The sequence below is a fragment of the Sceloporus occidentalis genome, unplaced genomic scaffold, assembly GCF_023333645.1.
Source record: "Sceloporus occidentalis isolate IW3139 unplaced genomic scaffold, rSceOcc1.0.p SCAF_19, whole genome shotgun sequence".
NCBI classification, from domain to species: Eukaryota; Metazoa; Chordata; class Lepidosauria; order Squamata; family Phrynosomatidae; genus Sceloporus; species Sceloporus occidentalis.
This window is the reverse complement of record NW_028316999.1, coordinates 7,072,083-7,098,953: the sequence shown is the minus strand read 5'-3', so window position 1 is coordinate 7,098,953 and position 26,871 is coordinate 7,072,083. Positions and strand designations below refer to the sequence as shown.

General features: G+C 41.5%; 1 protein-coding gene across 1 annotated transcript in view; it reads right to left on the bottom strand.

Annotated features, from left to right (window-relative positions):
- Positions 1 to 11,241: 11,241 nt before the first annotated feature.
- LOC149302366 (DNA primase large subunit-like) overlaps positions 11,242 to 26,871 on the bottom strand; it is a 72,183-nt gene continuing 56,553 nt past the window's right edge. Inside the window, exons 10-13 of the mRNA XM_089482441.1 lie at positions 22,749 to 22,875; positions 22,207 to 22,289; positions 13,452 to 13,520; positions 11,242 to 11,451 (exon numbers count right to left, since the gene is read on the bottom strand). Coding sequence (XP_089338567.1) covers positions 11,242 to 11,451; positions 13,452 to 13,520; positions 22,207 to 22,289; positions 22,749 to 22,875 — 489 coding nt within the window. The remainder of the gene's footprint in view (positions 11,452 to 13,451; positions 13,521 to 22,206; positions 22,290 to 22,748; positions 22,876 to 26,871) is intronic.

Below are 26,871 nucleotides of genomic sequence, written 5' to 3'. Positions count from 1 at the left end.
TCTCCTGGGCTTCAAACTTCAACTTGGATCATCCACAAGAGGTCCATTCACCTTGGTTGTGATGCCATCATCAAAGACGCATCAATAAGATGAAGCATTTAATGCACATGCAGCTGTAAGCTTTTCATGTATGAATTACTACCTTTCCTACAAGAATCAATGTAAATAGGAAGAGTAAGAGTTTTCCATTATCTGCATTATTAAAGCATCTTACACTGCAAAATAATTCATCAGAGATCCCTTGATGTAAATACCTGTGTAGTGAATACTCAAATCACATTAATGCTTGATGCATGTTAATTGCAAAATGCACAGTTTTGGGTTACTCTGTTCACCTGTATTTCTTTTTTCTCTATTTGTTACCAAGATTTTAGTCCCAAGGCAGTGATGTCATATTAGACCTCAAACAACTCATTGATTATAACCTTGAAAGTGCTTTCAATAGCAGTGTTTGTTGGTTAAATTTGCACCTAACCTTCAGACCTCACTTCCACTCTTTTGTTGATATATATATATACACACACACACACACAGCATATGATATAGTTAAACAATCAGAAGCGCACCAGGACTCTTTAACATAGTGTGCGGCAAACAAAAACCCAACATTGAACCATGTTTGCTGGCCTGGACACTTTGGATATTGGTGAACTGTGTGCAAGGTTCTTTTATTTGTGTGTGTGTGTGTGTGTGTGTGTGTGTGTGTGTGTGTGTGTGTATATATATTGTGACAAATCCTGTAGCACGAGGGCCATAAACGTTACAGTTAAGGGTCTTAAGCACAGTCCTCTAGGGCAATCAGAGTCAGGAACACCAGCTTGTAGCAAAACAGCGCTTTATTTTTAATTGCTCAAAACCCAAATCATAAAAAGAAACTAAACCATGCTGGTCCAGACCGACTTTCCCAGACAGCACACAAAAGGTCCAGGTAGGTAATGCCTCACTTGGCTCAGAGATTGTCGTCTTCAGGGCCTCTCATTGCCCTGGGAGCACAGAGGAGCTTCCTCTTCCCCCAACAGTCTCTCTGAGTATCAAGCTCCAGGGGTTTTTAATGCCCTGCACCTGTGCCTGATGCCAGCCCCATAGGAATCCCGGACCGGATCCCGCAGACTTCTAGTCACTTGGAAAAGCCGGCATGGATTTTCCACAGAATGGGAAAACCCTGCCCACCCTGCTCTCCAATTGCTCCACCGCAGGGACCCAAATGTATTATCTGCATAGCAGCTGTACCCAGATGCCATGCCATTCAACTCCCTGGGGTTCACAGTCTCACAATATATATATATATATATATACACACACACACAGATATACATATTAGACTTGTGCATGTCAAGCAATTTTTTTGGTTCACAGTGGGAGAGGTCCCTGCCACCTTCTGGACTCAACAAGGTTCACTTCAACAACAGTATATCTGATTGCTGTACAGAAAAAGCCCACTGGTGATGTAGTCATTGACATCACAAAGGCTTCCTTGTGCCATCTGTCATCCCACCTGATAACACTTTTTTTGCTCAATGTTTATCAGTACCATTCAATTTCATCAGTCCGGTTATTATTGTAGCCCCCTGATTAACTCTTCAGCACCTTTCTATTTCATGACAATTTGTTTTAGCCACTTGATTTTTTAAATCTAAAAAAATCTAAATACATAAAATCATAAAATCGAAAAATATTCATTTTCATCTCCCTGTCTGATTGTGTTGCTGCCATATCCCTGCTGTGCTGGTATTCTGTCCTCCCAAAAAGGGAGCTTGGTTCCGCTTTCAGCTCCAGGGGTTTAGCATTTACCGCCAGCACCGTCAGTAGTCACTTCTCCAGAGCTCTCTTCCCGTGTCTTATGGTCTTGCAGCGCCAAAATCTTTTCACCCAACAAGTTACAATACTTGTAAGATTGATTTGGAATTTAAAGCTGCTATTATATGGTAGGTCAAATCATCATTGATTACAATACATAATTATTTGGTTTTCACATTTTCAACAAAGGTTTTTTTTGGTTTTTTTTTTACTTTATAACATTTTTCTATAGGAGAAAACATATCAGAATGTGATTGCCAAGTGCTAAAATGACTTACAAAAAACTTAGGCGGTACCATATATTTCATTTCTGCAATAGGGGGCCATGTTGGATGTAGGGTATAGGCTGTGTCTATATAAAAAGACAATACACAAGAGAATGATATACACAAATGGAATCATGGTCATTAATTTTTCAGTGAACGTAGAAATGCATCCTTTGTCAATACAAGAAACTTCAGCACATTTATTATTAAGCAGATCAATAGGGTAACCTCTTGTCAAAAACTTACTAGACATTTCTGGCACCTATTTATCTATACTGACCAGATCACAAACTCACAGACAGGTTCCAACAGTGATCTGTGCAGAGATATTTCAGTATATTAACCCCTAAAGGACAGAGGTGTTTTTGTACCCTTTGTGACAATGGCTGTTTCTGTTTTTTCTCTCTCATTTAGTGAACCCACACAAGTTATATATTTTTTCCAGGACAATTTGATATCTTTAGATATCATTACTTTGATATCATCTAATTTACTAAAAAAAAAAAATATTGTGATTTTTTTTAAAGCACCTTTTTCTTTGTTATTTGAAACTCTTTTAACCCCTTAATGACAAGACTGTTTCTTACTCGTAGTACATTGTGGGACAATGGCTCCTTTAACAATTTTCAGTGTTGCTGTTTAGCTGTAGTTTTCTTCTTTCTCATTTTGTGCACCCACACACATTATATATTGGGTTTTTTCAGGACAAACAGGGCTTTCTTTAGATATTATTTTTATCATATCTCATTTACTATTAAAAATGATAAAATATGGTGATTTTATGTTACTAAGCCATATCTCTCTCATGGTAGCAGTTTGATACGCTCCTAGAGTTGCTAAATGCATATAGCCGTTCAATATGGTGAATATGACCCCTACATTTTTTTTGGGTGGTGATGGATGCCTTGATGTTGAGACATTGCAGCAACACCAGCTGAGCAAAGAAAGCAATCTTTGCTTTACACTTGTTTAACCCCATAACATACCAGGCCCACATCAGGGTGTAACAAGTACATAAAACCATGATTTGTAAATGGATAAGAGATGCAAGGGAATAAGTTGTTCCAACATTTTTCTTATTTCACAATTGGTAGGGTTGGAGGGAAAAAACACTTGCACCGGAGCCTTGGCCATGATTACGGAAAGTACTAGGCTAGAAAAAGGGGGGGGGATAAGTGGGACAGAAGTCTCAGGATTTTTTTAGGCCTGCCCTTTACATATATATTTCCACATGGATGCTCTGTATGTTTGCTACATATTATTTGCACACAGTGGCAAGACCCATAATTTAGAACTTTTTTGAAGATCATTCTTTCTCGTGTCTGAAGATAATGTAAATAAGGAAATATGTCATTTAGATATCATGTACAGCTGCCAAAAGGAGGAACACATGACAAGAAGCGAAGCTGATAACCATACAGGTGTGGAGAACAGTAAATCCCCTGGCTTTTAAGCCACATTCATTGTCTAATCTCCTATTTAAGGAAAATGTATCATACATGAAAACGTCACACACACACACACAAAAATAAATATCATATACAACCATAAGGTTTTATCGAGTATTCTCAGATTTTGCAAGCGTTTTTCATGTTGGATTTGATTGTTCAGCGGCTACTTGAGTCCTCTGAATATTTAGGGAGGATATTAAAATTCTACGTTTGAGTTGGTAAAACTAATTTAATTCTCTCATCACTATAGAAACTTAAAAGATATGAAAAAACATTTTGTTCTTTGCATTAAAGAAAATTAATTGAGGGGAAGAAAAGCACACCGCCCTTGGGTGAAGAACAACAAATGATTATTATATTGAAATGGCCAATAGTCCTGAATCAAGCAATCACTGAAACCATTTCCTAAAAAATAAAACTACATTGAAATTACCCAGAGCAATTAAAATAATTATCTGGTAGCCTTCTTCACCATTATGTTTTACCTAAAACAGTATTTGTTTACAAATTACAAAAATTTTTAATACATTATATATACATTTTATGCTACTACAAACTGATATTTTTAATTAATTACTAAGAGGCAATATTGCTCTAGTTGCACAGTGAGCTCAAGTAACACATTTTTTACAGAATATCTGTAACGTACCTGGCTGCCGGTTCCTCCGGGTCCGCAGATCTTCAGCCGCCACGGAGAAAGGGGAGACCCCCCGCCTTACCGCAGCAGCCTCTACCGCCGCGGAGAAGGGGGAGACCCCCCGCCCTGCCACAGCAGCCGCCGCGGAGGAGAGGAAGACCCCCTTCCTCCGCGAGACAGCTTCTGCCGCCGCGAGGACGGGGAAGACCCCGCAACTCCACACGGCAGCCGCCGCCTACTGGAACCTGGTCCGGACCTGCCGCGTGTACACGTTCTTCTGCACGCCACCTAGTGGCGCCAGCCGGTACTACCAGTCCTTTTAGGAATTTGAGATCTCGCCAATCCCAAGATGGCCGCTGACCGGAAGTGACGTGACGGCATTTTGAAGGGAAAACGCTAATTGATGTCTGCACTTCCTCTTCCTATTTAAGAGCCTCAGAAACCTTCCAGCTTTGCCTTCTGATGGTTGTACCTATCTTGCATAGTGTCTACTCAGTACGCCTTCTTGTTTGATTCCCCGTTACCGATTTCCTGGTGTTTGACTCTGGCTTCCCTCACGACGATCCTGACTTCTGGCTTCCTGACCTTGGCTTGCTCATTGGCTATTCTGTACTGGACTCTGGTGATCTGTCTATTGGACTTGCGCACACTGTTCTACCTGATTACAGGTTCTACCTTACGCTGTGCGTGACAGAATCAGAAGGCCAACATGAGACCTGCATCGGTAGGACAGCAGAGCTCCACAGAGGATCGTTTGGATGGGATAGATCACCGTCTGGATCAGTTTGCCCAAGCTCTCCAGACGTTATTACAATGCTACAAGGTCCTCAGGCAACTGCGGTCCATCCACCCCCGCCTGCACCTATCCACTCTATACCTGCTCATCTACCTCCTCCTCAACGTTATGGTGGCGAGCCTGCAGCATGCAGAGGGTTCCTGAATCAATGTGAGATCCATTTTGAACTTTCGCCTTACGCCTTCCCTACTGAACGGGCTAAGGTGGGCTATGTAATTTCTTTGCTCACTGACAAGGCACTGGCTTGGGCCTCTCCGCTTTGGGAAAGAAATGCTCCTTCGGTTCAGTCCTACTCGGAGTTTGTCTCGACTCTGCGCGCGGTGTTTGACGTTCCTGGAAGAAGGAGTATGGCACCCGCATCACTGTTCTCCATCTGCCAAGGTTCTCGTTCTCTCCAGGAGTATTCTATTGAATGCCGTACCCTAATGGCAGAGGTCAACTGAACCAACGAGGCACTAGTCGCCGCATTCCTTAATGGACTATCTGAATCTCTCAAGGATGAGATTGCGGCTAGAGACCTTCCTACGGATCTGGATGCGGTAATACAGTACGTCTCCCAGGTGGATTTGCGTCTTCGTCAAAGACAAGCTCAACGGGAGAGACTGAGACGACAGGAGAAAGGAGTGAGGGACACAGTGCGTCATTTTTCTCAAGTTCCGTCCTCGTCCACCTTGCCTGACTCCACGGAGGAACCCATGCAGCTAGGGGCAGCTAGACTCACTGAACAGGAAAAGAGCAGGAGAAGAAGGGAGGGATTATGCCTGTATTGTGGTCTTTCGGGACATTTCCTGAGGAGCTGTTCAAAGAGGCCGGGAAACGCTCGCACCTAGGTAGGCTGAGGGGACCTACTATAGGTGTGATTAGACCATCCCCTGAAACCGAAATCACCCGTATGACTGTTCCGGTCCGAATAGTCTGGGCTAGGGGTTCCGTGGACACCGTGGCCTTCCTGGATTCCGGCGCCGCCGGCAACTTTATTGAATTCTGTAACCGGTTCCTGGTCCCCACACTTCCCTTACCCAACCCGTTATCTGTGGAGGCCATGGACGGGAGACCGCTCCTTCAGGAGCACATCACTCTTCACACGTCGCCTCTTACCCTCTCGGTGGGAGTGGTCCACAGCGAATTTGTACAGTTGTTGGTCATCCACTCGCCCTCTGTTCCGATTATTTTGGGGTTTCCATGGTTGCGCAATCACAACCCTACGATTCATTGGTTTACGAACCAAATTACGGCTTGGAGCAGCGCTTGTATGGACCACTGCCTCTCACCTGTAAAGACTGTTCCTGTGACACTAAGCTCCATTGGAACCTCACTGCTGCCAGATCAGTATTGTTGTTTTGCGGACGTGTTCAACAAGAAGGAGGCGGAGAAACTACCTCCACATCGACCGTATGACTGTCCTATTGACCTACTCCCTGGTACCATGCCACACAGGGGTCGGACCTATCCGCTTTCGGTTCCAGAGACTAAAGCTATGGAGGCGTATATTGAGGAGAACCTTCGTCGGGGGTTTATTTGCCGCTCCACGTCACCCGCTGGAGCAGGGGTTTTTTTTGTTAAGAAGAAGGATGGGGAGCTTCACCCTTGCATCGATTACAGAGGGTTGAACAAAATCACGAGACGCAACACGTACCCCATTCCATTGATTTCCGAGCTCTTCGACAGACTGCGCAGAGCTACAATCTATACTAAGATGGATCTTCGGGGTGCTTACAACCTTGTTCGAATTCGCGAGGACGATGAATGGAAGACTGCATTTAACACACGATCAGGACATTACGAATATACGGTTATGCCGTTCGGGCTATGTAATGCCCCAGCTGTCTTCCAGGAGTTCATTAATGATTGACTCAGGGATTTTCTTCAACAGTTCGTCGTAGTATACCTGGATGACATATTGATCTACTCCTCAGACCTTTCCACCCATCGCACACAAGTCGCTCAAGTACTAAACCGATTACGGCAACACGGGCTCTACGCCAAGCTGGAGAAGTGCGAGTTCGAAGTTTGCAAGGTGCTATTCTTAGGCTACGTCATCACCCCGGAGGGGTTTGAGATGGACCCTTCTAAAGTACGTGCTATCGGAGACTGGCCGCAACCTGTGGGTCTGAAACCACTACAACGTTTTTTGGGGTTTGCCAACTACTACAGACGTTTTATCAGAGACTGTTCTAAGATCGCTGCGCCCCTAACGGCTCTCACAAAGAGGGGGGCCGACACGATTGCATGGCCGCCGGCCGCTGTTTCCGCTTTCGATCAGTTGAGGGAGAGGTTTACCACAGCTCCTGTGCTCCGACATCCAGATCCCCTACTACCTTTTGTCCTGGAGGTGGATGCATCTGAGACTGGGGTGGGGGCTATTCTCTCTCAACGAGCCTCTTACAGTGGACCACTACAGAACTTTTGGCTGTCATTTTGGCCTTAGAGGAATGGCGACATCTTCTGGAGGGTGTACAAGTTCCAACCTTGATCCTGACTGACCATAAGAACTTACAATATATAGAGTCCGCGAAATGTCTGAACCCTCGACAAGCCAGGTGGTCCCTGTTCCTGTCCCGGTTTCCCTTCGTGTTGACCTACCGTCCGGGGTCCAAGAATGCCAAAGCCAACGCTCTCTCGCGGATGCACACCTTCCCTGATGAGGAGAATCACGAACCCGAGAATATTGTACCGGCAACAAAGGTCTTAGCTGCTACCCACCTTACCTGTCTTACTCCTCTTGTGGATCGTATTGCCAGGTTACAGTCACAAGCTCCGGGATCTCTACCTACGGGCAAGCTGTTCGTTCCGGTTCGTTTCAGGTCTCGAGTTCTCCGTTTATCCCATGGCTCCAGAACGGCAGGACACCCGGGGGTTACACGCACAAGGGATCTCGTTTCCAGAACTTTTTTATGGCCAGGTTGGGCCAAAGACGTTGTTTCGTTTGTCCGATCATGTACTAAATGCGCAGCTAACAAGTCCTCCAGGAGAGCGCCTGCCGGGTTGCTCCACCCTCTGCCGCTTCCCTCAGCACCATGGACACACATAGCTATGGATTTCATTGTTGACTTACCTAACTCCAGAGAGCATACAATCATACTCATGGTGGTGGATCGTTTTTCTAAGATGGCTCACATGATTCCGTTGAGGAAATTACCTTCTGCTGCTATATTGGCTGATGTCTTCATACGCGAGATCGTCCGGCTCCACGGACTACCTACCGAGATTGTTTCCGACCGAGGCTCACAGTTCATAGCACGCTTCTGGAGTGAATTCACCAAAGCCTTGGGCATTACTCTGGCCTTCTCGTCCGCGTATCATCCCCAATCTAACGGGGCAGCTGAAAGGGCTAACCAGCATCTGGAGCAATATCTACGCCTGTTCATTAACAACCACCAGGACAACTGGGTTGATCTACTACCCTTTGCTGAATTTGCCCATAACAACTCCGTGCAGGAGTCTACAGGGGTATCCTCCTTCTACTGCCTATACGGTTTACATCCTCAGCCTTTCCCTGGGGCATTTCCCGTCTCTACGGTTCCGGCCTTACAAGAAAGGCTGGTTGCCATCCGGGCTACTTGGTCGTCTGTACAGGAGACACTACGACTTGCGGGCAGGCGACAAGAACGTCAAGCTAATAAAGAAACGTTCTCACGCCCCTGCTTATCTGCCAGGAGAAAGGGTTTGGTTATCCACCAGATACCTCAAGCTAAGGGTACCATCTATGAAGTTGGCTCCACGTTTCATTGGCCCCTTCTCTATAATTCGCCGGGTCAATCTGGTAGCCTATGAACTCGTTACCCCGAACCCTCCGGATTCCTCGAGTTTTCCACATCTCCCTTCTGAAACCTCTGGTGTGCAATCACTTTACTACCATAAGACCACCTCCGGCGGGCACCTCTGTCGCAGATTCCCTTCGGCGTTGTCCTCAAATGATTTTGGCTACTCGCAGACAACAAGGGAGTGTGCAGTATTTGATTCACTGGAGAGGACTTGGTCCGGAGAATCGTTCCTGGGTTCCCGCTGCTCGTCTCAAAGCCCCCCGTCTGGTACGTGCCTTCTTCGCAAGGAGACGTGTGGGTCTTGCCAGGGGTCGCCCGGTGATCGCCCCTTCGAGGAGGGGTACTGTAACGTACCTGGCTGCCGGTTCCTCCGGGTCCGCAGATCTTCAGCCGCCACGGAGAAGGGGGAGACCCCCTGCCTTACCGCAGCAGCCTCTACCGCCGCGGAGAAGGGGGAGACCCCCCGCCTTGCCGCAACAGCCGTGGAGAAGGGGGAGACCCCCCGCCCTGCCACAGCAGCTTCAACCGCCGCGGAGGAGAAGAAGACCCCCCTCCTCCGCGAGACAGCTTCTGCCGCCGCGAGGACGGGGAAGACCCCGCAACTCCACACGGCAGCCTGCCGCGTGTACACGGTCTTCTGCACGCCACCTAGTGGCGCCTGCTGGTACTACCGGTCCTTTTAGGAATTTGAGATCTCGCCAATCCCAAGATGGCCGCGGACCGGAAGTGACGGCATTTTGACATTTTGGCGGGAAAACGCTAATTGATGTCTGCACTTCCTCTTCCTATTTAAGAGCCTCAGAAACCTTCCAGCTTTGCCTTCTGATGGTTGTACCTATCTTGCATAGTGTCTTCTCAGTACGCGTTCCTGTTTGATTCCCCGTTACCGATTTCCTGGCGTTTGACTCTGGCTTCCCTCACGACGATTCTGACTTCTGGCTCCCTGACCTCGGCTTACCCTGCAATGATCCTGACTTCTGGCTTCCTGACCTTGGCTTGCTCATCGGCTATTCTGTACTGGACTCTGGTGATCTGTCTATTGGACTCGCGCACACTGTTCTACCTGATTACAGGTTCTACCTTACGCTGTGCGTGACAATATCTGAATATTCTAGCATACAAATAGAAACCACCCTCCCTCCCTCAACATATTACTCAACACCAAACTAACAATCTTCCCTCTAAAGTCTTTGAAGTAGTCAACCATCACTTGTCCTGCAAACTCTACATTCTTATGGTGTCTATGGCAGAGTCTATCTTGGCTGAAATCCCACGACTCAGACTTCGCATTAGCACCTCTCTAACTTTTGTGTTCTCTACTATGCTGATGACATTCCTCTCATGACATCTTGCCCTCTCTTCTTCGTATATTCGTATACCATATAACTCTCTCACTCTCTCTCTCTCTGAAATGTCTTTCTGAATACCATCCCACTACCTAAATTTTAATGTTTCAAAGACTGAGCTATTGGTCATACAACCTATCCACTAAAAGGGGAACTAAATTATTTTGGAAATCTGCCTATGGTTTTTAGGCGATATGCTATATTTTGTTCCCCCCTACAGTTTCAGATACTAACATTATAACCAACTTCTGTGTTACATGCTAGTACTCCAATACTCGTGATCCTCTGCTATTTCAGATGATAGTTACTACTGTGACCTGGAAGTCTCTTGCAGATCAGACTACAGCAATGACTGTGACATATGATGCAGCTCAAAGTAATTGTGTAAATATCTACACACTGCAAAAAAAACCTAGCAGCTCAAGAATAATTTACATACTTCAATCCATATATCAACATTGGTTTTCTTTTTAAGTTAGGGACGTCTTTTATACTTTTTTTTTCTTTCATTAAGAGCCAAAGTATGGGTGGTTGTCTTATAACTGAACAAATACAATATTATTGTGTTAGAGCACACATTTGACAGACTTACTTTTAATCACTAAACAAGATAAAGGTGACACTTTCAAACTGTGAATACAAAAAAACCGCATTTTATTTTTTCACACAAATGAGGCATGTTTTTGTACTTTACTGAAAAAATACCTTCTGAAGAAACAAGAACAGTCTAATAATAAATACAAATGTTTCAGTGTTTCCTTTAAATGTTCAGTAAGTCATGCAGTCCACAACTGTAAAAAATATAACTTTTAGTTCTTTGCCTGCAAAAACACCAACTAAAACTATGTAGTCAACAAAATACCATATTTATGAACCAGGTTAATAGATATTTCTATTCCTGCTGTAATATTATTGGTAAACATAGGTAAAGCTGTGACAAAATGCAAATTTGGACACAAAGGATTTTATTCAAACAATATAACATACAAAAAAAATATATATTTTGAAAACCTGATACAAACGATACAAATCTAGGAGTCGCGCCTTGAGACAAAAATTTAATGAAAAGATATTTTAGTGATATATTTTTATATTTCAACATAAGCCTAAAGGGGTTTTTAACATCTTTGTAGTACAACATACTCCATCGATAAAGATGGTCAAGCATTAGCTTCAAGCATAGATCAATATTCACTAAAGATCTGTTCCAGATCTTCCATTTCATCTGTTTGTGTGTTTGTGGTTGGTGCACTCGAAGATGAGTTGAAAGATACCTGGCTGGCATTTTCCATTGGTGTTGGTTCTTTTTTCACCTCACGTGTCCCAGTGAGTACTCGCTGGCTTTCAGCAAAGTACTGATTAGGATGATTCAGAGAAAACCCACAATCGTCAATCTGTATAAGGAAATAAAAGCAAGAGAGATTTGGGCAAAAAAATAAAGACAGGTAGAGTCAAAGTGCCACTAAACCACCCAAACATTGATCCAATTTCAGTAAATAGTGTTTATGGTTTACAATTAATTATGATTCCATATAATGCTTGACTTTTTCATCAGCACGACCAATACATACATGAAGATCCACAGCTCTTTGTAATGTGTGTCAGTGTTTAATTAATTGAAATTTAAGGGATCAAAGATTTGTTGGCCAATCCCAAATAATGTTTATAGAAATGTACATTTGTAATCCTCTTAAGTACTATATCAATATACTGCAATATATTAATATATTGCAGTATATTGCAGTATATCAATATACTGCAATATATTAACTAAATCCAAGCATTATATCAATATACAGTATTAGTTAAAATAAACCTAAATGAGCATGATTTTTTTTTTAAATATCCTCTATATACTTACTTCTAAACAAATTTAAATTTGCAATGAATTGGTGCAGTTTACATAGGGATTGTGATAAATGGCAAAATGCAAAATCAGCATCATAATTCTTTTAAGATCATATTATGGTTTTTTTCTCCTCCTAAATGGCCCTGTATAATGACCTCAGCTAATACCATGTAATGTATCCATTATCGTACTACATTAAAGTGTAATAATTCATTAAAGCTTTCATAATCCCATATCACAGTTCAATAAAGAAAACCACTAAAGCTAACATGTATACACCATGGAGATATTGTCAGTGATGATATCTCACGGCTTTGCTTTGAATCCTGAATGTTTTACGCAATGTGACCTTCACACAAACAACAGGTTCATATTTCAGGCTACGCAAATGTGGTTTTAGAGCAATTGATGCGATGCTGCAACACTTAAGATTCTCTTTTGGGTTTAATTAAGTGGTTTTGTGAAGGCAACTGATAATGAGACAGTTCACGTTACAATCTACAATTCTTGTGGTTGGCGATATCAGTGTCCTGTGGCTGATAAAATTTCTACTTTAGAGGGCAATGTGAAGAATACCTTCCTCTGCAATAGGTGATTATTATCTAATAAATACACACACAGCACAAAGCATGCCTACTTTTAGGTTAAAATGTAATTAGTACTACCTAATACTTTATTTGCTGAGTGTGTGTAAAGTTTGAGTACCAAATACTAAACTATACCTCAATTTAGACTTTTGTAGTGCTGAAATTAATGATTATAACTACTACCATTAGAAGTTTTTTAATGTTTATGAACACCATATAAATGTGTCCATTACTGATGATCAAATGTAGTAATAAGATTTCCAACCACTGACTTTTCCAATGACAGTTCATTAAGAAAAATGCCATTGCTCCATTGGCAGTTTTTTCTGTGAACGTTTCGATTTTGAAGCCAACTGGTGAAAGCCATTGCAAGCTGGAATCAGACTGGATCTGTTATCACATTGTTACAGGAAACCTTTCACTGCTTCTTATTTTAGTGTGATTTCGATCAGTAGCACTGCTTTAGAATCCTTATTTGCCTCCAGCTCACCAAGTTGTATATACTGGGATATTATGGTTTTCAGCAGACAGTTTGTAATGGCTACCAAAATACCAAAACTGAATCCACAACATTCTACATTACACTAGAAAATAATCGATCAGTTCCTTTTTGAAGCGTAACATTTCTAGCATAATTTCTCATGAATTCCATTTAAATCTTAAGCTTATACATCAAAATATGCAATTGATTAAATAAATATATTCAAACACCAACCAGTGTTGCGTTATTTTGCATACATACTGCATGTCAATAATAACATTCTTATATCTAAACATTTGTCATGCAAGGAAAGTAATGTAGAATAATTATATTTAAATGAAGAAAATGCTACTTCCTAATTAATGGAAATGTTGGTAGACAGAACAAAACTTGCCAATATTTGAGTTTGAATGTTGCCGTTGAACCAATTTCAAAGAAGCTCTCAAAATGTTTGGATGAAAAAATGGAAGAACTTACATTGTGTGTCAGCTCAAAGTATTTCTGACAAGCCAGCTGGAAATGCATGCCCTTCACCAACTCCAAAATCTGCAACACAAATGGGTTTCACATGAGCAGTCATTTAAAATGCCATGAAGTACAGCAAAGGGATGCCAGAAACTGCAAACTAACGCATAGCCAGTTTTGGGCTACAGATCATACGAGGTGTAGTTTAAGCAGGTGAGTGATCCCTCTTTAGACAGTGTGAGGCTTACACGTGAGAATCCAACAAGGGCAACACAAAAGCAAAGGAATTAAAAGAGTTAACAAGTCAGTTAATTAAGAGAATGGCTCTATCTATAAGAATGCCGAGACACCTAAAACACCTTGTTTGTTCATATTATTGCTTCTAAGCTGCAGCTTCAAATTTTAAAGATACAAGTAAGCGATGTGCAAATATTGGTATTAAAAACCATGTGCTGTAACATAATCTGCCCACTGCCGATACAAGGAACCAGTAAAGTATATTCACTGCAAGGTCTGAAAGACACATTTATTGTCAAGTTCAGAAATAAAAATGATTAGTATATAATCAGATTCATTGATGTTTCAACCGAGGGAAAACGGCTCTGCAAAACAGAAAAGTGAAAGTTCAATTGTAAACATCTATTAAGATTATGGTCTTTACGTAAGTAAAATAAAAAAAATGCAATTTGCTTCTTAATTTTGTTTTATGTAATCTCTTCAGTGTTGAATGCACTCCAGTTCTTATCAACGAAATGCAATGCCGAATGACCTTTATGGTGGATAGACAACATCCCTTCCTAAGCCCCCAACAACAATCAAAAGTCCATTGCCAGCTTATCAAACTCAGGAAATTGCTGCTATGAAGAGATAACCTCTACACGTGTACACAATTGAAGAGATGTGACATTTTTCCCCTCCCTTCAGGAGCCAAGCTTTTCCATGTCCGATATACCAATTGAGACAGCCTCAAATCCCTGCTGTCCATGTTATGAGATGCAGCCTAACAGCTATTGAAGGTTAAAAAAAATAAATTACGTTTTACTGACTGGATTAAAGCTGTAGATACTGGCAAAAAGGTGCTAACTCTTTGGCTTTCTCTTTCGTGGCTACCATTTTTAGTTACATATGTTTTCAAATGTAGATGATAGAATTCTATACACAGGTACACAATAGAACAAATATATATTTTAGGAGAATGTGGTATCAGGGCTGTCACACATCAATTTCTTACTAGCAAATGTACAGTTTTATCAGTGTTGCTAAAATAACACTGACACACTATTTGATCACACCGCTAGAGTCAAGATTAAAAACCGACGCATTGCTACTGACTAAATAAGCAGTTGACGGGGGTCTACAAATAAGTATTGTAGGAATTTTTGTGTTTTCTGTAAATCCAGAATTGTTACTACTTTGATTTACGACACAAAACATATGGATGCGATATACTGCATATTATACACAGTATTCAGAATGATGTGCTGCAAAAGGTTAACTGAGCCAAGTACAAACCAGAATGTCTTTTGATAACTGGTAGCTAGCAAGCAGTTACTTGAGATGTTGATGCTTTCCAACTCCCCTGACCCAATAAGTATCTGACAGCAGGCAAGAACAATTTGGCCCATCTACTCTGCCCATTTTTCCTGCTGCAAAAAAAACTAAAACATCTTTGGTATGATGTTTATATTTTCTGCTAAAAAAGGGTAAGAATTCACAATTTCCTTGCAATTCCAGGAGGTTCTTTCACTGAGACGAGTAACATTCAGAAATGGCAGCCCTGATAAAACGACCTATGGAGGATTTTGAAACCTTCAGTCACATCTTGGCTCCTGCGAAGACGAGGAGGGAGTTCAACTTACGCCAAGGTTCAGAATGTAAAAAATGGTGTGAAAAATGGTTCATGAATGAAGATTGCTTGCAGCTTACAGACTCTTTAGGCAGATGTAATAGCCACCAATAGGTCAACTTTATAGGTAAGACGTTTTAGAGAAGCTTCTTCCAGAGGCTCAAAATGAGCAGAGGACAATTGCTAAAGGATTAGATTCAGATCCCAGGGAGGCACCTATAGAATATGATGGGGGAAGTGAGGAGATAGCTTTGCTGAACCTCTTGACACAAGAATGTTCACCACAACGGAAAGCCATACAAGCGCTTAAAGCAGCAATTTTATACCTTGAGAGTAGCAGGTTTTAGGCCAGCGTTAAATCCCTTCTCGAGGAAATCTAGGATTTGAGAGCTGGATGGATGAGAGATGCTTTATACTCAACACCAAAGGAAGAAGGATTTCCAATTCTTTTTTATCTCTGCCAAAGTGACTGGTTTTCTATTGAAAAGAAGGGTATCCACGACAGCAGGGGATAGATCTTTAGTAAGTAACTCCATCTCAGAAGCCAGGCTCTCAAATTCCACTGGAACGGATCAGGATGAAGACCCTGAAGAAGGATATCTCTTCTCAATGGTAATGGAAGGGGATGATCAGCTGCTAGGCAAATCAGCTCTGGAAACCAAATCCTCTTGGGCCAAAGGGGAGCAAATAAGATGACCAGATGTGCTTCCCTCCCTTATTTTCATGAGAACTCAGCAGATGATAGGTTGGCCTTTGGCGACAGACATAGACCAGATGAAAATTCATCTAGTTTAAGTGAGTGGCCATGAGGTCTATTTGAGAGACTCTCAATCTATTTGTGATGTAAGGTCTTTCCTACAGGCAGAATGGGCTGTCTGCCGAGAAAGCAGGTGGAGCTCTGGCCATAAGGGACTGTAGTCTAATTTCCTGTCCACCCTTGTTTGTTGATAAATGCTGCCACTGTGGAGGTGTCTGTTACAATTCATACAGCTTTTTGCCAGACCAGAGGGACTCTGTGTTAGAAAGCCTTTAAAACTGCCAGTAGTTCCTGGTAATTGAAGTCAGTGCAGGAAAGGACTGCGGGTTCCAAAGTTTCCACTGTGAACCTGCCGTAAGAAATGTATTGATTGACAAGACAGAGGCTGATAATACATTTCAGCTTTCCTCAAGCTTTCGGGACGACGAAGAGATGCAAATAAGTCCCTTGAAAAAGTTGTGGAGCAGGAACTGGGACAAGGGCTGCTTTCTACAAATTCTTCTATAATGGCAGACGGACCTTTACATCTCAGTGGATCAAGAGATCATTGGAGGACAAGAGATGAGGAATAGTTGGGGAGATCTTAAGGTTATTTGCAGAGCAAAATCATGTCCAATTATGTGTAGCACCCAAGCATCTGAAGTGATCTCCTTCCATTTGTGCAAAAAACTTCAGTCTGACAATAAAAAAACAGCCAGCCACTACAAAAGAAAGAAAACTCTTCTCAGCATCCAAGCAGCATTTGAAAAAGCAAGGTTACTGAAAGTCAACAGGGCTCCGGAAGTCGGCTGCAAGAAGTTACACTCAGAGTTCAGGAAGTTCAACCACAAGGCAAGATGGCCACCACACGAATCAGGACAAAAGACTACTGGGGCTTCTGGACTCAGCCCCGGAGCACCTACCTGGGAGAAAAGCTTAACACAGGAAATCCGCCCAAGGGCTACAGATAAAAGGTAAGCTGTGGGTAACATGAAGGACCTTTAAAAACCCTGGGGAGGTGGTAGAAGGATCCTCTCCAATCACCCAAACCACCCCCACAGCAACCATGTCTTCCCTGAAAGCATGAATGGGTGAGAGTGAGTTAGGAAAAACAAAGAAGGTAAGAAGAGATTACCCTACCTGAGTAGGGCAGGAACAACACTGGGGAGGAGGTTCGCCTTTTCCCTTATCGTGTCCTTGCCCTACCTAATAGGTGGAGATATTTCTTCTAGTGCCCCAAACCCCCAAAACAATCAACACTATTTGTAGGCTTATTATTTCAGGCAGAAAATATTCTATACGTGGTAAATATATTGTATAAAAAACACACGCAAATAAAAATTATAGTGAAAATTCTGTTTAATATTATGGTGTCATTAATCACATTAATGGCTGCTAGTCTGACTCATAATCATGGTTAGATACATGCCAAGTCCAGATGGTCATCCCTCCGGCACACTACAAGTTTATCATAATTAGGGACATAGTCTGTTCAGCTCTTGAATGATGACAATTTTTTTTTTTTACTTCAGCCAGGAAACACTACAACCTGGTGATAGATCATACAAAAAGATGACAAAAACAATGTCCACCAATATAGTTTACAGCTCTGAGGAAGTTTTGTAGACCAACAGCGTGACATAAAATGTGTATGTTTGTATATATCACCCTATTTGCTTGATTATAAGAGAACCCTGATTATAAGAGAGCCCCAGACTAAGGATCTTAATAAAAAGGCCTGAATATAAGATGACTATTGGAAAAAAATCTAAACCGATGTTTTTTTCATTGTGTGGCTCTCACACTTTCATTCACTGTCAATGTCTCCCTACCTTCCTCGCCAAATACTTCCATGTCTCCTTTTCCACAACTCTACTTCTCTTACGTTTGTTGTTCTTCTGTCTTCTTTCTTCATCCATTTCCCCCCCTGTATCAGCTCAGTCAGTGGGGCAGAGGAGGGGCTGTCCCTGTGGCACGAGCCGTGGCTCTGTCCTTTTGTGGAAGTACTCAGGGAGGTCTTAATATTGTATATAGATGCACGGAGAAAGAACAGTGCTTCTACACTTGTCTTTCTCCCTGAATGCATTTGCATTAAAGCCTAGGGCAGGGGGCGTCCAACATGCGGCCCGCGGGCCAAATGCGGCCCGCGGAACCTCGGCAGCCAGGATCACAAGAGCCCTGCTGCTTACTTGTGGGAGGGTCTATTCTCTGCTCCAGTCCTGCTTCCTCTGTGGGGAGAACGAGGGAGGCCGCGCCCCCTGCTGAAATCTGTGAGCGGCATTGAGAGCTGTAGAGCAGGTAAGGGGGTGGGGTAGGTTGTGTGAATGAGTATGTCTGATTGAGGGAATGAATCTGTGAATGAATGAATGAATGAATGAATGAATGAATGAATGGAGTGTGTGTGTGATAGCATGGATGTGTAAGTGCTGGAACCTAGGCATGATGGGACTGTGATTGCTGTTAGCAATCACACTCCTATCATGCCAAGTCAGCCAGTACATGCTGAAACCCGGCTAGCTGCCCCCCTTGTGTATTGATGCTGCCAACAGTATGGGGTCTGCACTTACAGCCACCTTGTACCAGCATGTATTGGCTGACTTGGGATGATAGGAGTGTGATAACAGCAATCTGCTAACAGCAATCTGCTAACAGCAATCACAGTCCCATCATGCCTAGGTTCCAGCATTCACTGGTTGCCTGGGTATAAAAAGAGTGTGTTTGCTGTTAGCAATCACACTCCTATCATGCCAAGTCATATTGTTGATTTTTTTTGTCCAATTGTGGTGTGTTACTTTTAATAAAAGTGTGGTTACACACTAAAATTGGACAAAAAATACAATGCCCAGCCAACCAGTACATGCTGGAATCTTGGTTTGCCTGAGATTGCTGTTAACAATCATAATATATAATTTTTTTTGTACAATTTTGGTGTGTAACTTACTTTTATTGAAAGTGTGTAGAGGGGTCACTTTCAGTTTCGGCTAAGTGAACCCTGAATTTTCGGTTTTGGTCCAGAATTTTCATTTTAGTGCATCCTTAAAATAAATAGAACTATTTTATTTTTACTTATCCAGAATCCTGAATTTGTAGGCCCAGAAATCCCAGAAATCAGTGAGAGGAAAAGTAAAGGTTTTGTGTCATTTACTTTATTTTAATCTGCATATCTTTTTAAAGGCCGTATTTTCTCTCAGTGAAAAATGGGTGCGGCCCTCGCACGTATACAATTCTGATGAAGTGGCCCACTGCAGAAAAAACTTGGACACCCCTGGCCTAGGGGCTAGGTTTTTGCCTTTAAGTCTTTGAGAACCTGCTATCTTAACAATTGATACGTTAGTATTGTTAAGGTATTATTTGACAATCCAAGTAGCGTTACTACTGATGAGCACCAATTATTTTTTGATGGTAGAATCTCTGCAGAGATTAGTCATGAAAGAAATTAATTGCCTAACCATCGATCAAACAGAGTTTATTCTGTGTCACTGAATCATCAATCAAGGTGATCTCTGACAATGTCATGTCCACAAAAGAATTCAGCATTATTGTTAAAAATGGAGGATTAAACAGCAGCCACTTTAAAAGGCTATTAACAGGCCATGAGTTAAAGTATGGAGATTTAATGGGTTTTTTGTTTTTTTGTATCGTCGAGCAACGTGGCTCAGTTGAGGAAATGATAGTTGACGTTAGTCAGTACCAATCAGAGCCCGCTGTCAAACTGCCAGGGCCTAACTGCTAGAGTCGTACTTCCCTTCCTTCAGACATAAAATCATTTGAAGTTAAACGTGTAATGGGAAAGTACAAGTCAAAGGAGCATAGTAAAGTAAATCGAAACACGTGGAATAATGATTTGAAAGCAGCCTAGTATCAAATCAAGGCTGTGGTTAGAGACCAGATGAGAAACGAGCGCAAAAGGTATAGGCTAAATTCTGCTTATCGCTTCATGTTCTCGTGAAAGGACATGGCAGCTATTTTGCATTAGTAACTGAGCCGGGGCACCCCAAAAAATACTAGGCATTTGTAATAACATTAAAAAAAAATCAAACTATTTCTTAAAGATAACAAAACAATATTCACTTTATTTTACCAATCATTAATTGCATCTTGAATTAAGTTGAGATATCACCTTAACCAAAAACCTAGGTATTCTAAGGTAAGTTAATAATGTTAATGCATAATAATATGAGAAACATTCAAACATTCGATCATTTTGAGCATCTGTCCCAAAGAAGCAACCATCCGGCAGGAATTGTTTATGGAGTATTCGTCAAGTTTAAAAAAATGTTTTAAAAAATAAACCTAAACTATGTCTCTTACACCGTACTACATTTTTATTATTAATTATTATTATTATTACTGACGCCACAAGATCGGTGCTTTGCAGTGAAAACAAAAACCAGTGAAAAAGATGCTGGTGCCCGTACGTGCCATGGTAGCCACCAGATCCAAAGACATGGGGATATGCAACCCCTTCCTTCACTCCTTGGCCCGTAAGGGCAAACACAACAGAAATCAACCTGTCATGTTACAGCATATCCTGAATAGAAGTAAAACCAATTGTTTGTATATATATATATACCGTATTTGCTCGATTATAAGACGAGGTTTTTTTCAGAGCAAATGCTCTGAAAAATACCCCTCGTCTTCTAATCGGGGTCGTCTTCTAATCAGACCTCAAATAGAGGTCTGATTAGGAGACTAAGATCCAGATCCCCCGCACCGCTGCAGGGGACCTGGATCCTCCTGTCTCCCCCCCCCACACACACACACACTTACCGGTGCTTCCTGCTGTATTGCCGGGGCAGCGGGTTGACGTCTACGCGATCCGCGTAGACAACGTCCGCTGCAGCCGGAAGGAGGTGTGGCTAGCAGCGGGGGTTGTCTGCGTCCGTCGCGTAGACCTTCCCCGACTGTCAGAGATCAGTGCCACACCGGTGCAGGGAACTCTGATCTCTGACAGCCGGGGAAGGTATCCGCGACGGACGCAGAAAAACCCCCGCTGCCAACTCCACCTCCTTCCGGCTGCAGCGGAAGGCGACGTCAACCCGCTGACCCGGCTGGAAGCACCGGTAAGAGAGGGCTGAGGGGAGAGAGGGGGGAGAGAGTGTGTGTGTGTGTGTGTGTTAGTTAAATGGGGGTATAGGGTGTGTGTGTGTGTGTTAAATGGGGGCATAGGGCATTTCTGGAGTGGCGTTAAGGGGGCATTTAATAGAGCACTCTGCCTCCTGAAATGCCTTATACCTCCCTATATGCCACTCTGCCCCATAATATGCCTTTTAACCCCCTAAATGCCAGAGTGGCATATAGGGGTATAAGGCATTTCTGGAGGCAGAGTGCTCTATACAATGCCTTTTAACTCCCTTAATGCCACTCTGCCTCCTGAAATGCCTTATACCTCCCTATATGCCACTCTGCCCCATAATATGCATTTTAACCCCCTAAATGCCAGAATGGGATATAGGGGTATAAGGCATTTCTGGAGGCAGAGTGGCACATAGGGGGTCAAAAGGCATACCATGGGGCACAGTGGCATATAGAGGGTTAAAAGGCATATCATGGGCCACAGTGCCATATTGGTGTGGCAAGCCTGGGGGCAGATGTGCGTAACTGGGGGACAGGTTGGAAAATACAAGAAATAAAAACAAAAAAAATATTTTTCTCAATCATAGCTTTTATTAAAAAAAATAGTTTACATGAATTAACATTTACTGGTAAAACTTTTTTCCTTTGGGGTCGTCTTATATTCAGGCTTTTTCTTTTTTTCCTACGTTAATATTCAGATTTTGGGGGGTCGTCTTATAATCAGGGTCGTCTTATAATCGAGCAAATACGGTATATATCGGTCATATCAGCAGCAACCCTAAACCCGATTGTTAGGTGAATGCTTCCCACACAGGTGCCTTTTTAATGGTGTCCAAAGAGGGCTATACATTGCAGGAGTGCCTTAGTGTAAAATGTAATGTGGTAGTACTGATTTAGCTCTATCATTACCAATACAGCCAAGTTAGAATTAGATGGGGCGTTCAAAGTTGGGGGCACTTCAATGTGTGGGTAAGCAATACAACTGAGATGAGTGTTTTATGCAACTTGCTGGTTATTTTGGAAGCACCCAAAAACCTGTACTTTTATTCTTGCTAGGTGCTCGCTTATGTTCTGGGTGTGTTTACAACATCATACCAGCGTTCTCCTACCTGATTTATGCCTGTGGAAGGGACTTTGAATGACTGTAGCTTCTGTTTAAGTAGCTCAGGATCGCTGTGCCTAAAAGGACAACCTAAGTAGGGGGGGAAACACATACACATTTGTTTACTAAAGAATAACAATAAACACTCTTGGTGATAACTAAACCATTCCCATTTGTCAGAAAGCTTAGTAGTGATAAAGAAAAGCTAATTCTTTCATGCTTGCAACTGTTACATTGTTTTTCCAAAATATGTCTTCTCTGCTTATTAGAGCATTACAGATTAAAAATTTCCTGGGAACAAGTCAACATTTTCTTCCTATGAACAAAATTAGTTACTTAATTAAAAACAAAACCACATGAACCAGATAGTATTCTATTTAATTAGTATGGAACAAATCAGATCATGGCTGGTGCTCTTGCTTTTGGGTTAAGTCTTCAAGTTTCATTACCTTCTCTTAATGAAACACATAGATATTATTTATTATATTTTAAGATAACGGCATTGGCATAGGAAAGTGGCAGGAGGCTATATTTCAAATCAGATCTTACCATGGTAGTCTCCTTGACTTGGGGGGTTAGACACAATAATCTTCATACAACTGTACGGTGTATAGTCCGTCCTCTTGCCTTCCTTTCCATAATTATGACGGATAGAATAGCCATATAGCTTGTCAAACTAAAAAAAAAATAAATAAAAAAAAAAAAAATAATGTCATTTGAGATATAAAATGGATAAAATGGAAATATCTGGTCTTCCAGATCTTACATAATGAAAGAGAACAAGCTAAGAATAAAGTATTAGTTAATGAAAAATAGAAAACACAACTACATACAATTACAAGACCCATGCTATAAATAACAGAACAGTACTGAATATATCCAGGGCTCCACGCTAAATCCAGAGTCCATATCTGAGCTGACCCTGATATAACAGCAGATATGTGCCTTTGTAGGGTTCATTTACTTTCTTTGAATGGTGTGAAAATGATGTCAGTGATGAATCTGGCATGATGATTTCCTGTTTCCTCCTAGTAGACACCATTCATAGGAAGTGGCCACCAAACCTCACTGGCTCTCTGAGATTGGTTCGCACTACCTTTCATGTAGTTACAGCATTGATCTGAGAGTGACATATTTAAAGATACGGGTGTAAACAACAAATCTGGCACAATCGCTGAAAAGCAAAATGTTCCACTGTTTTTTTTGTGCCTTTAAACACTTTCTAGAAAGCAAATGTCCGGATATAATCTTGAATTTGATTTGTGGGTTTTCACGCTCTTCCCGCGTTCAACAAATACTAGACAAATATTAAGGGAAACTTATATATGTAAGTTCCCTGCCTCAACTTCAGCCATGTTGCCAACAGAAGACGTTTAACATAAGAGAGCATGGAAGCATTCATAAAAATGCCACAGGTAACCAAAAAAATGAATAATTCTATTTTCCACCCACTACATTGCAACCCACTGTCAACTGGAAGGTAGGAGGTTAAGCATGGAGGAGATTCTGTGGAAAATGCTGTGAAATGAAAAGTCTTTCAGAGCCGTGAGCACCATCTGCAAATTGATGGATACTGATCAAAAACTTTCAGCCTGCATTATTTATTCCTAAATGATGGGGAATATATTTCCAAGTATTTACAGTGCTGAGCACAAACCCAGTCTGTGACAGCTGCTAAAAATGCCATTTTTTTATTTTTAGTTGCGGTTTATTTTGTTTGCGAATCTAAACATTTTTTTTCTTTTTTTACCTTTTTTAAACAGTTTGTCACACTGCTTCATCCTATTACTAGATTGTGATGACACCCCTTGTTTATGCCTGCCCAGCTATCTTCGCAGTAAGAAGTGAAATTGATAATACCTCAACGGTAATTTAAATCATAAACACGCAGCTCCTTGAATCCTGACATAAAAGCATTATTATTCTTGCACGATCGCTCAATATAATATATTGTAAATTACCATAGGCCTTTGTATGTGCATCTTAAGTGGAGCAGGGAAGGCAACATTGTAGGCTACAACAATTTGTAGCATTTCAGATTTGAGGAAAATTAATCTCCGTATTAAGTGAGTGGCTAGTCGACTTGTGATCCTGGAAGTGAAGTTGTCACCCATAAAATGTCTAGCTTTGCCTTTGAGCAGTCAACCTTTACTGCAGATCTTTCTTGTTTCTGCCATGCAGTGAAATTATTCAGTAATCTAATGAGATGTGCTGTACAAATAATTATCCCCAGAACAGAACAGCCGTACTATGCAGAAACAGATGGGATACTGCCATGCTTATGAATATATAATTTACAGGCAGCAAAGGCACTGGCTTAAACAGCAGGAACATCAACTCTTGCTATATAAGATGTTAGTGTAAAAGGCGGCCATACTTAACAGCAGAACACTTTCTTGCAAATGAATCCATCAAGATAAAACGGCTGTCTTTAGCCAACCCTGGAATTAAGTATCCACTGGCCCTCACAGCATCTATGCTGGAGAAGAAGCCTAGCTTGGGGAAAATAAAAACTCAACAGCATCATATATATATATGAATTCACATCTGGTCTAATTATTAATACATTGGGCTGCTGAGCAGACATGGAGAGAAAAGACATTTAACACGTTGGAATTGGGATCCTACAACACAAGCTCTTGCATCTCTATCATAAAATTTTTTTTTTATGTAATGACTTAACAGAGGTTTGAAGTATGGACCACAAGTAAAGCTGCAAGAGCAGAGGATTCACCAGGGACATTGGACTAAATGGGACTGTGACAAATAAACACCTCCTTAGACGTGGGGCCAGTATCAATGGGTGACATCAAACAACTCACAGGAGTAGCTAAAAGTCTCATGCAGTCAGATATGATTCAAGAAGAAGGAAGCCTGTATATAACACAAAGGTTCTATCTTCTCCCAATTACACTAAGGGGATGTTTTAAACGATACATAGCCATGCAATAATGGCACACCAAATTTTTTAAATGTCTCTTTTTTTTTGGCATAATCAACACACACAGGTTACAAAAAAAAAAGTAAAAAAAAACAATGCTTAAACATCTCACTTAACCTTGGCTTGTGACAATGAAACTCGTAACTTGGGGTCCTTGAAAAGAAACACTTGAAAGGGATATACACAAAGGCATGATTAACTTTAATCGGCATTCACTTAAACTGTGCAGAGTAATTAAAACTACATCATTCTTTAAAATCTACATAACTATGTCCTGAAGATATTCTCATTAGTAATACTTCATGTTCTACTACACCAAAAGGGACCCAGGTTTACAAGGTCAAACAAAGAATTAAGTAAATGGCAAATTTTAATTGCTGTCAAACTTTATTTAACGTTAGAATGCCTGGTAGAGATCATAACGGAAAAGAATAACACTCAAGTTCATGATCTGGAAGGGTCCTTGACAGTAATTACCACCCACGGTTCCTCACATACTAAAAACAGGCCTAAAGTCAGACCTAGTATTATTTTGGATTCCTAGCTAGAAAATTCTGGGGAAGGGGAAGAACAGGGTCTATTGCTATAAAAACTGTTATGAAGCTAAAGCATAATGTGTTGTAAACTGTAAGCTTAAGTGTTGTTCCACTTAGCAAACTATTGCACTCTCTAATATTAAGGTTTATAGAGACACTCTTGCCATAGTGTTCACTTTAATGCGTATTATAGGTGTGTCCTGTAGTCTGTTTTTAAGATGAATGGGGGGTGTTTCTACAGAATCCCCCCAAATACACCCCCCCATGATATGCCATATAAGAGATGCATAAGGCCAAATGCATCTCTCTGCAAAGGGATGTTTTTTTTACCGCTAGTCAGTCTAATCCAGCACTCCGTCTGCTAAACACTGCATGCAAGCCCAGTGCACATGTGCAAAGTCATCCCACTGATTTCAATGGGAGTGCTTACTGCCACTTATTGACAGCTTAAGCAGCCAATCCGTGGCAAGTAATTTTGAAACATGGAGAAATAAAAGTTTGCGTCTTTGTTTTAGAAGAATGCGCATTAACCACTTCAAATCCCCTATGGACCTATACATACAGCCTAAAAAGCACTGCCTAGAAGACCTTTAGGTTGTACATGAACGTCCTGAATATCTGCTGCTAAATGGGAGATCAGGATGTCTTTCAGCCCCAAAATCTGTTAAGACAACTATTACAAACACTACCCTATAGGGTACTATGTAAGGGACATGTTGTATGTTGGATACGTGGGTAATCATGGGATTTTGCCGAACAGAAATTCAGCAATTGTTCAGCAGGGGTATCTAAAAGTGTAGAAGAAAATTCCCAAAAATGTTTTTGTTTTTTACACACTAACACTCAAAATTATTGTTTTTGTTCTATGGTTTTAAATGAAAACCCCATTTGTTCTTAAAACAAATGTGTAATTTGTGTGGGTACATCAAACACAAAAAGGGTTTAGTTGATTAAATGGACATATGGTAAAAAATGGCAAAACAGCTCAGGGACGTGTGGTACCAAAAAACCCTGGGACCATATCACGTTTGTTTGTGAGCGGCATTTATATCACAAACAGCGTAATATTGGTTTCAGCATATTGCACTATTACTGTTTATTTTTTTTCCTATGTACATGTGCCCCATTATTTGTTGATCAACATCTATAAATCCAAAGAGAGTTACAAAGCCATTTCTTAGGCTCTGGAATGCCA